Source organism: Phalacrocorax carbo, chromosome 10 (assembly GCF_963921805.1).
Source record: "Phalacrocorax carbo chromosome 10, bPhaCar2.1, whole genome shotgun sequence".
Classification (NCBI taxonomy): domain Eukaryota; kingdom Metazoa; phylum Chordata; class Aves; order Suliformes; family Phalacrocoracidae; genus Phalacrocorax; species Phalacrocorax carbo.
The window spans coordinates 24300552-24310390 of record NC_087522.1 but is presented as its reverse complement, the minus strand read 5'-3'; the positions used below and the strand labels follow the sequence as shown (position 1 = coordinate 24310390).

The following is a 9839-nucleotide window of genomic DNA, read 5'->3' as shown; positions in this document are numbered from 1 at the left end:
CTGTGCTGAAGCACTCGCAGTGTTGCTTATGCTGCTGGGAAAGCCCTGATAAGTTACTCTGCTGGATGCAGGACTGTGCAGGAGCCTGCTGACCAGGATCCGAGTCAGAGACCTGAGCAAGAAAGAAGGTACTAGAGAGTTTCTACCCTGTAGGCACACTGGGGTATTTAGCATTTGATGCTGAGCTTTGCACTATAGAGCAAGTCAGATCGACTAATGATATCATAAGGAGCCTTTCTGGAATTAAAGTAAGTGGCACTCGTGTAGAATTGTGCTGGCCTAGTAATGGGCTTGGCTAGCTTCAGCTGGCCTGGTGGGGTGGTTTGTGTTGGTAACAGCCTCCCAGGAACTGCCCTGTACTCTCAGCATCATCTGAAAATACAGGTTGGTCAAGCAGCACTGTAATGCAGAAGAAAGCCCAAACTGTACCAGAGCCAGGTAGCAGCACAGGTCCAGTACTGCACCATGAAGGGGATAGAGTAAGGCTTTAAACATGCCTCAGATGGTTTTGGTAGGACACTCCATTTAATGAGATCAATTTACCCCCACCCCCAGGAGCTCAGCTTTGTTCACACGTTTCAGGGAGTTTTAGGGTGCTTATTGCGCACGTGACAGGATAGGGCTCAGTGGGATGACTCACTGCTGGTAAAGTTAATTCACACTTTGCTGTGATTTCCATTCACGGGTTCTTCTGTAAGCCTTAATGCTGGGAAGCTGCAAAGCTGGGAGCTGGCTCCAAATAATCCCACGGGTCACTTTAGCAAACAGCACGCTGCAGGACAGCGTGGTCTCAGACTCTGTCAAAAAACACCCCAAGTTCCCAAATCTTGTTTTATTGGCAGTTATTTCCTATTCCTTTCTAGTTTCTGAATCACATTTGTTCATTACCTCTTCTACACTGCGGTTTTTGTCCATTTTCTGTCCCACCTCTCTGCTAAACTCCCCCAGAGGCCTCACTTCCCAGCCCTCTGGCTTTCAGAGCAGTGATGGGGCCCCAGATGTGGACAGATAGGAGCCCTGACTTACCTGGGTTGCTGATGATAAGGCCAGTAGGATGAGTCCTGTGAGCTAGCTTGGAGAGAGCCTTTGTGTCCTACGTGGCACAGACAAAATTTTTCAGTACTTGAACAGTGTTTAACAGGGAAGTTAAATAAAGCCAGTCGCTAAATTACCCCCCAGCCTAATGACAGCGCAGCACGCTGTTATTAAGGCTCCAAACGCAAGTCCTACATGGGCTTGTCCAGTGAGCGCTGGGAGGGCCCCCGACTGGTCCCTGGCAGATGGCTCCTGGGGAGAGGCACTGGAAGCTTTCAGTGTTTGCTACTCCATCCCCCTCAGCAACCTCCACCCTGAGCAGCCGCTGAGAGAGAGGAGAGTTAACTGAGGCAACAGGAGGATCCTGGAAGGTTTCAGGTATCAGGGGATTTTTACCATTGCTAGTGGGGGTTAGGACATGGAAGGAGAAGTGGGGCAATTTCCCTCTTATGCTGTTGTCAGTAAAATGGAATAAGTCCTCTTCCATCTTAAAGCCCATCTTATTTTGTGCTGACAAAATCAAAAACACAAATTGTGGACATTAAAAAAAATTTATTTGAACAAATATTAGCCATAGTCACAGAGGAAGAAAGCAGCTCTCAGTACAGTTTCTTTTCTAGAATGAAATAATCCCTGTTTCATACAAACCTACTGCAGGACAACCCTTGCTTTTCCCAGCAGGAGGGGAGGCTGGTGTTCTCTCCACCAGTGGGTTTGTTCCACAGGGCTATGCCGTGCTCCTTAGCAGGCCGCACCACAGCCCGCGGTCTCACAGGCAAAAGAAATGCGTAAAGACCCAACAGACAAACTGAACTAGTGATACAGCACAGGTGCCCGAACAGTTAGGAAATACTTGCAGGGATGCATTGCTGAACGAGAGCTTTGTTCAGGAAGTGGTGTCCTGCCTCGAGGTGTGTAGGACATGTCACTTCTAGCTACTGCCTCTGTACTCTCCGTCTCTTCGGACCCCTCGCTGGACCCAGACGGCATTTCAGCCGGGGGAGTCCTTTCCGCATTCAGCTCATTTTGACATGCCATCTTTTTCAGGTCTCTAAGCCTTACCCTACGAGCAGCCCCGCTGCTGTGGAGCCATGCAATCTTCTTGCATCCCTCTGCAAGAAGACCTGCCCACCTCTTTCATACTGTACTCCCCAGGGAAAAGGCAGGCTTGTCTCACACCCTGGGGACTACATGAGCTGCACCACAGAGGGATGGTTGTGAGAGATGTTTGCAGGCATTTGTTTGGATCCAAAGCCATTCTGCATTACTTGCATTTGGTTTTCTACAGGCCCACTAGCTCAGGTGTGCTTGGTTTTGGTGCAGAGCAAACAATCCACAGCTACATCCCCTTCTGTCACATTACTCCAGAGCATTCCCAGAGTGATGGGCTATGGCCAGATGCAGAGAACCCCCTGAGTACTGAACGCATTGCTTGACAGACCCGTCACATTTTCTCCTACATTAACCAGAATGAAATGTCTCTGTGAAAGAAGTTTCAGAAATTGATGTAAGTTCTGCAATAAACTGAATAGACTCACTGGGAAATTAATCCCCTGAGAAAGACGTGAGAGGGGAACGGAGCAAACATAGTCAATGTTTTTCTCTGGCAGGAGCTTCATGGATTTCCTTTGCTTTTGATTTCAGCAGATCAAGCAGTGACTTTTAAGAAAGGGAACACAACAGAAAAAAGCCCTGAGCCCTCCGTTCCTGTTCTGCAGCCTCAGGAAGAACAGTACAAGGTAAATTCTGTTCTCCTGTGTAGACATGAAACTGAGGATTTTACTGACCAAGAGGAATGTTCTCTCTCAGTACAACCCCATCCTTTTGATTCAGAACTTAAGGTATGGACAACATTACTTTGAAATTGAGATCACTAGCAAATTTTCCAGGTCCCTAGAAGACTCCCTAAATATTAGCATCCCAACTAAGTAGAATCACAACTTTCATTTAACAATGTTCATTCTTCTTTCCTTCTCCATCTCCCTTCCTTCCCTCTTTTTCCTTTTTATCCCCAACTTTTTCTTTCTCCTCTCTTCTCCTGTCATTATGTGCATGGCTCTCCATCTACACTTCACCCCTTCATAGTGTTACAAACCCTTCACTGACCCAGTTTCCTCTCTGCTAGACAGACAGAGCCACTCATCACTGCTCCTCATCTGTTCTTTCTCTCAAAACACCACACACGCAAAAGGCCTTTCAAAATAGGTCCCCAAGTTCATGACTACCTCTTAAGATATAGCCCTGGCACCCACTAGACTACAGAGTCCTCTCAAAGAACGTTTTGCTTAAAGAATTACTGTAGCTTCCACTGCCTTTTCTCTTCAGCCTGCTAATGGCCTTTATTTAGGGAAAACCTTCTCAAGGGTACTCACAAGACAGGACCTTTAAGAAAAAGGTGTAGCTTTTGCACAACCAAGCGACTTCTACTTATTTTGGCAAGCAGAATCAGAGAGGGAACCCAAGTTCTCGTGTTACAAACTCGGCAGCCCGTGTCTGACCACATTGCAGTTGCTGTAACTGCCCCTGCCCCACTCTCTGCCAAGCCTGTAAATCAGCCAAAATGCAGGCAGACTTCAAAAGTCCCTCACATTTATTATACTGCAGCAGGACTCCAGAAGTGTGTTAGCTTCAGACAGAAAAGTGGTCATTTTGAACAATGTAAGGAACCTGCCTGTTCTGGGGTACTGAGTCTCGGTGTATTAAAGGCTCCCATCAGTCTGGGGTGCTACAGACATGTCTGGCAGGTACTTATAGCTGCCTGGACCATTCCACATTCCAGCACAATGGAAATCCAGTTCATGTCTCCCAAGCATCTGATACCGTAACCCAGCAAGAGCCAGGTTTCCAAGCCCAGCAGCTTATCATACCCTCCTCACGGGGGCCATAGGAGCAGTCACTCCAAGAAGGCGCAAAGCCAATACTGGCATCAGGTGTTTCTTCCCCTCCCCCCGCAAGCAGCTTCAGACGAAGCAGAAGAACTTCTTCCAGCGGCACTTGGAGAGAGTTTTGATGCCTTTGGCAGTCATCTTCTTTTCCTGACGCGCTTTGTGCTCGACACCGCTGACAATGGCCATGTCAAAAACTTCTTTGAGGTTCTTCTGGGTCAGCGCTGAGCATTCCAGGTAGGCTTCAGCCCGGATTTTGTCAGCTAGACCTTCTGCCTGAGGCCGGGGCACGGGCTTCACATGATAGCGATCCAGGCTGATGAGGACATTGACATCATCCCGCAGGTCTGCCTGCGTCCCCACCAGCAGCACCGGTGCCCGGGGGTTGTGAGTTCGTATCTCAGGGATCCATTTCTCAGTAATGTTTTGGAAGGAGCTTGGGTTTACCACGCTGAAGCAGACAAGGAAGACGTCGGTGTCAGGGTAACAAAGTGAGCGCAAACAGTCAAAGTCCTCCTGCAGAAAATGGAGGGGGGAAAAAAAGTCTTCATTGGACGGATCTCCTAACAGCATGATGCTGCAGTGGCTCTTTCACGTGTTAACTAGGACTGCGACACCCTCAGAGGCAGTGCATGGTGCTGACTTTGTGGCCATGCCACAGTTCAGGCACAAGTTTCAGAGCTGAGGGAGTCTGTCATTCACCTGTCTGTGACTGCCATACCAGCTAACGGCCGAGGCTGGACTAATGCCTTTCCTTCCTTCCTTCCTTCCCAGTTAAACACTGCCTTCCTCAAAAGCCTGCATACAGTCCCTGCCACATGGACCAGAGCTGACAGCTGCTTTGATAGGCCTTACCTGTCCAGCAGTGTCCCACAGCTGGATCCGGACTGGGGCTCCATCGACCAGGACCTGCACTGTAGCACAAAAAGAATAAGGATGAGTCTAACGGAGTTGCCCAGCTTACGCACAGACGCTCATAGTTTTTTCCCCCCCGAGCACTCTGTTTCGTATCACACTGAACAGGCTCACCAAAGTCACTCGAGTCTGGCCTCCCTGCCGAACATCCTCCCAGACCTCACTAAAACAGCTGAAGCTTGCACCAGGAAGAGACCTGCAGTAGACTTTCTGATCTGGTTATCCCTCAGGTGTTTTGGGCTCTTCTCCAGTATTTTGAAAGAATCGTTCCATATTACTGGACAGCTGCTTCTCTAGAGAAGAGCCCTTAGCCAACAAACCCTTCACAAAGCAGGTAAGCAGAAACTGATAAACACAAACTGAGAACTTCAGAACACGTGCCCTGGCCAGGAGTAGAAGTTTAAATCAGTCTCCACTAAACAAGCTACTGGAGATTTTTCTCCCATCCAGGCCAGAAATTTGGCATTAAAAAAAAAAAGTTTCTGTGAGTGTCCTGGATAAGGGAAAGCAAAGGCCTAAACCCAACTTTGAAACGGAGAAACTATTAAAGAAACAGGGATGAGTGAAATCCCCTTCAGAGACTATACAGGCACACCGAAAAACTGCTGAGTTACACATGTAAGGTCTGCTCCCATTTCACTCCCTAATCACAGCAAGCCTTCATGTGGTATCAGCTGACTCAGACTGAGGGCTGGCAGGACCTCTGATGGAAATCTGGAATGAAACTGTTAGATGTTTCAGAGCACAGACACCACAGAGACTGGCTAGGAACCAAGGGAAAGGAGAAAGGGGCTGAGGGAGCTGGAAATCACTTGAAAGTCCTAACAAAGTGCGTAGGGCTGTGCTCTGGTGAATAGAGGCAGACATCCTGGCTAAGGTGACAATGGCTGGCACTTGACACGAACTACCTAAATGCTCTCGCTGTGCCCAGGAGGAGGCTTTATTGTGCTTTTTTGTTAAAAGAACACTCAAACCCCAAAACAGAACCAGGATCAATCTTTTGTGATTCTTGAAGTAATTAGCCAGGCAAGAAAAGTGATAGAAACAACCGACTTGGAGAGTTCCACACAAGCTCTTGGCGGGGAGCACTCCTCCCTGAAAGTACCCTGGGCAAAAGGAGGCAGGCAAAAGATGAACTGAAGTTTGGTGGGAGACTGAGACTGAAGGAAAAACAAAGGGGTGGGTGCGCCCACCACAGTGCCACTCCTCGCGGTGTAGCTGAAAGTCATTGCTTCCTTGTGACTGGGAAACAGCTGGGTTACCATATCTTTGCCCCAGAGGAGGAAGAGAAACCTGTTCCTGATCAAAGAACCTGCTAGATCCTGACTTGATTTTCAAGGCACTGGGCATTTGCCTTTCTAGTATCTGGTTTCCTCTGCCTCACAAATGTGTTGAGAGAGGAATTATCATCTGTGAAATGTTTTACAGCCTCCAGAAGAAAGGCACCACGTATAGTACCTGCTAATCCAGTGCTTGCACAAAGTTTCCACCCCGTCCCGTCCCCCCCGTACCTGCTGCTAGGTTAAGCTACGCCAGCAACTCTGCAACCGCCCTCCAAATACCGCCCTCGCAAGGTACACACCCTCAGTATGAGGCTGGCTTTCAGTACAATAGCAAAGGGGCCAGCAGAACAGGATAGCTTGGTGGAGAAAGGTCACCGGGTACGTGTTTCACTCACGGCTGCTCTACCTGGCAGTGACACCCAGCAGGAGGTAGCACCCAGAGGCGGCTGGGTCACAGTCCCAGGGCTGTTCCCCTGATAATGCAATACTTTCTCCTGTCTTGTTATCTTCTTTATCTGGTACCGGCATTGCAGTCCCTTGACCAGAACTGGGGTTAGGGATGTAAACTGTGAAGCTCAGTTCTGCTGGCGGTTTCAGTTGCAAGTATTCCCCAAGAGTGGAGGGAACTGGGCTGAAATTTCTGAAGTGGATCCTAAACTGTGCTTCGTCAATCCAGGGAGGGACTTCCTCAAGTTTATCCAGGTTAAGAGTAGGAGTGGGAAGGGAAACTTTTCTATTCTCCCATTTCTTCCCAATAAGCAGAAAGTAAACTTTGGAAGACCCGATTTTAATCTTTTTGATTTCTATCGGTTGCAAAGGCTACACACCCCTGGAAGTCAGACTCAGTACTTGGACATTCAAAGTGGGGCTAAACCCATGTGCAGTTATCTTCACATTACTTGCTGCTCATTGGGGAGTCTCTGAACTCATACTGCCTCCACCTTTCTAGATCATTTTACTATGGATTTGCCGTTTCCAAAAACGTGGAGGCCAATGACAAGCCTCTCTTAGCCAAAAACAGTACACATCAGCGTAAAGGGGGCAGAGAGAGCAGTAACCTTTCCCTTCGAGGGCTCGAGGGCTCCTTACATCTGTTCCCAAAGGACCACTGGACCCCGAGCAGCAGCGTGTTCCCAGTTCATTTCCTTCAAGTGACAGTTGAAGAGCTTGGAGAGGGTCAAGGCAAATCAACAAATCCCAGCGTAAGAGTGAGCAACTGGGGGATCACTGGGACAAACAAAACGCTCCCTCTAAGAGCCCCTGAGACTATGACACATTAGAAGTCTTATTCCTGGTCTGACTTGAGCCCGTCTCTAATCTACCCATCTATGGTGTCCTGCGCTGTTGTGTTTCTTCGTAGGAGATGAAGATCTGAAATCTTTCAAAGGGCTTTGTAATTTCCTGGGGTTTATATTAGAAATCAGAGCCCAAAAGGCGGGGAGAACCAGAACAATGACAGCATTTACAAAAGTAGAAACTAATGAGAGCGCATCAGCCAACAGGGAAGGCAACTCTAGCCAGACTTATAAAGCTCTTCAACTTTTTGGCAGCCTCTGTTCAATGCCAGCTTAAGTGGACACGTGGGGAAAAGGATGTTTTTGCTCAATATCAGTTGAAGCCGGAAAGCCTACAGTACAATGCCATGATGCTTCTGAAGCTAAAAACCACCACCACGAAAAAATTAAGTCCCCTTCTGTTTAGCCATAGTAACACCACCAAACCAGGAAGGAGCCCGGTGCCACAGAACGTCCGAGACAACTTGACGCACGCCCCATTGACAGGCAAAGCTGCAAAACGCAGGACTTCCACCCGCCCAACTTCACAAAACACCCAAGGGGCTCGGTCTGCGTTGTAGGCGACAGCCCTGGGCTTTGGGCCCCCATGGCTGCGAGCACCCTACGCCCGCAAATCCCCCCCCTTGGCGGCCCGCCGCCCCGGGCACACCGTGCCCCCGGATTGCCCCCCGCCGTACTCCACACCCGGCCGGCCGAGGCACGGCGGAGCCCGGGAGGGCACCTACCGGAGAAGGTGTCGAGGGCGGTGGGCTGGTACTCGTCGGGGTACCCGTTGGTGGTGTAGCTGACGACCAGGCTGGTCTTACCCACGGCGCCGTCGCCCACCAACACGCACTTGATGCCCAGCTCCGGGCCGCTGCTCCGGGGAGGGCTGTGTCTCCGCAGGGCGGGCGAGTAGTCCAGGAGCTCCTGGGGAGGCATGGCACCGGCACCGGCACCGGCACCGCACCGGCACCGCACCGGCACCGGCGGGGCTCAGCGCGGGGCGCGGCGCGGCGGGGCCGCTGCCATGCCCGGGCGGGCGGGCTGCCGTCGGGGTTGCGAGCTGCCGAGCGGGGCCACCCTCTCCGACCCGCCTCGCACCGCTCCTCATGGCTACACCTGCCGCCCTGCACCCAAAACCGGCCCCATTTCCCTAGTCACGCCCCGGCCCGCCCCGCCACCGCCTCCCGCCGCTGCAGCCGGCCCCCCCCGCCGCCTCCCCGGCCCCCGAGCAGCGCGTCCCCGCGGGATTTCGGCAGGACCCGAGTGCCACGCCGTGCTCCGTTTTGGGGGCGCACCGGCAAAGCCGCAGTCCCCCCCTTCTCTTTTCAAAAGAAGCCGCGCGGATGCATCTGTTTCCACTGACCCCACCTGCAGCATCTGTGGTGATCTCTGGCATGGCAGGAATAAAACCAACAGTGCTGGTCAGTATGATGAGGGGCAACAGAAAACAAATGAAACAGAAACATCACATTTATTAACTATGTGATTGCTGTTACCGAGTTCCTCTGTCGCCTCATGCCGGCAAAAGCCACAAAGCATGTTTTCCCAGCTGCACGGGTTGCCAGTCCGCTGCCTTTTTTCATATTCACCTCTGGTAGCTCACACGCTACACCGTGCCCTTGGTGGCTGAGAAGATGCGGTATGACTAAACAAACAGAACAGCGGGAACACAACACTGAAAAGGAGAGATGTGGCCACACTATCACAGCAACTATTGCACCCCAGCGTAACACCACCGAGCGATTGAAAACACTGGAGGGAAAGTATTAATGCACACAATACCTAGTATTGCAACATCAACGCTGAAAGGGGAGCTGTTTCCCAATGGGGGAGCTAAACTCGTGCTGTCCATGAACGCCACCAAGTCAGTTACTGACGTCCTTCATCGTGCTCCCAGCAAGGGAGACCTGTGCTGCAAGGAGCTGTTGATTAGCAGTTCCCGAGCCTGTGTCTCGCTGCGGTTTGCACCCACGCCGGTAAGCTACCCAGGTGTTTTACCTATATTAATGCTAAACTCAGGAAGACATCTTTAAGTCAGGCACAGCCTAAAATGCTTTTCCCCATGGTTGACAGGTCACAAGCACTGCAGCCCCCCAGGTTCAAGAGTCTTGGCTGAACAAAGCATGCCCACTCTTTGGAGAGAGCCCAGAAGCTTCCTGGGAACAGGAAGAAGGCTTCTTCTCTACAGATTTCTCTAGCTTGATCAACCTTGCTTTGATCATCTCTTGCTTTGATCAACCTATTCTGTGTTTTTACTAGTAACCGTAAACTTCTATAGCTACAAAGAATGGGGATGGTATAAACCAGGCTGTCACTAAAACATGTGCCAGGTCACCACCTAGTGAGCGGCTGCTCGTTCAAGCGACTGGCTTGCATTAGGTTGGCTTTTTCCAGTCCGACACTTTTCAGCGTTAGTTCAGAGCCAAGTGACAGTTGAACTG

The 9839-nt window shown here is 50.6% G+C and overlaps 1 protein-coding gene across 1 annotated transcript; it reads right to left on the bottom strand.

Annotated features, from left to right (window-relative positions):
- Positions 1-1584: 1584 nt before the first annotated feature.
- On the bottom strand, positions 1585-8505 carry RHOV (ras homolog family member V). The gene is made up of 3 exons (XM_064461237.1): positions 8139-8505; positions 4776-4834; positions 1585-4436 (listed from the first exon to the last, which is right to left on the bottom strand). Exons 1-3 carry the CDS (start codon positions 8332-8334, stop codon positions 3996-3998), a joined length of 696 nt encoding a protein of 231 aa, XP_064317307.1. The 5' UTR covers positions 8335-8505; the 3' UTR covers positions 1585-3995.
- Between the last annotated feature and the right edge of the window lie 1334 nt (positions 8506-9839).

Bases quoted from the DNA above. Each gene is read 5' to 3' on its own strand.
- RHOV (XM_064461237.1), bottom strand. From the start codon at position 8,334: ATGCCTCCCCAGGAGCTCCTGGACTACTCGCCCGCCCTGCGGAGACAC. The intron at 4,835-8,138 runs GTAGGTGCCCTC...TTTGTGCTACAG, and splicing joins CGCCCTCGACACCTTCTCCG to TGCAGGTCCTGGTCGATGGA. The intron at 4,437-4,775 runs GTAAGGCCTATC...CATTTTCTGCAG, and splicing joins TGTGGGACACTGCTGGACAG to GAGGACTTTGACTGTTTGCG.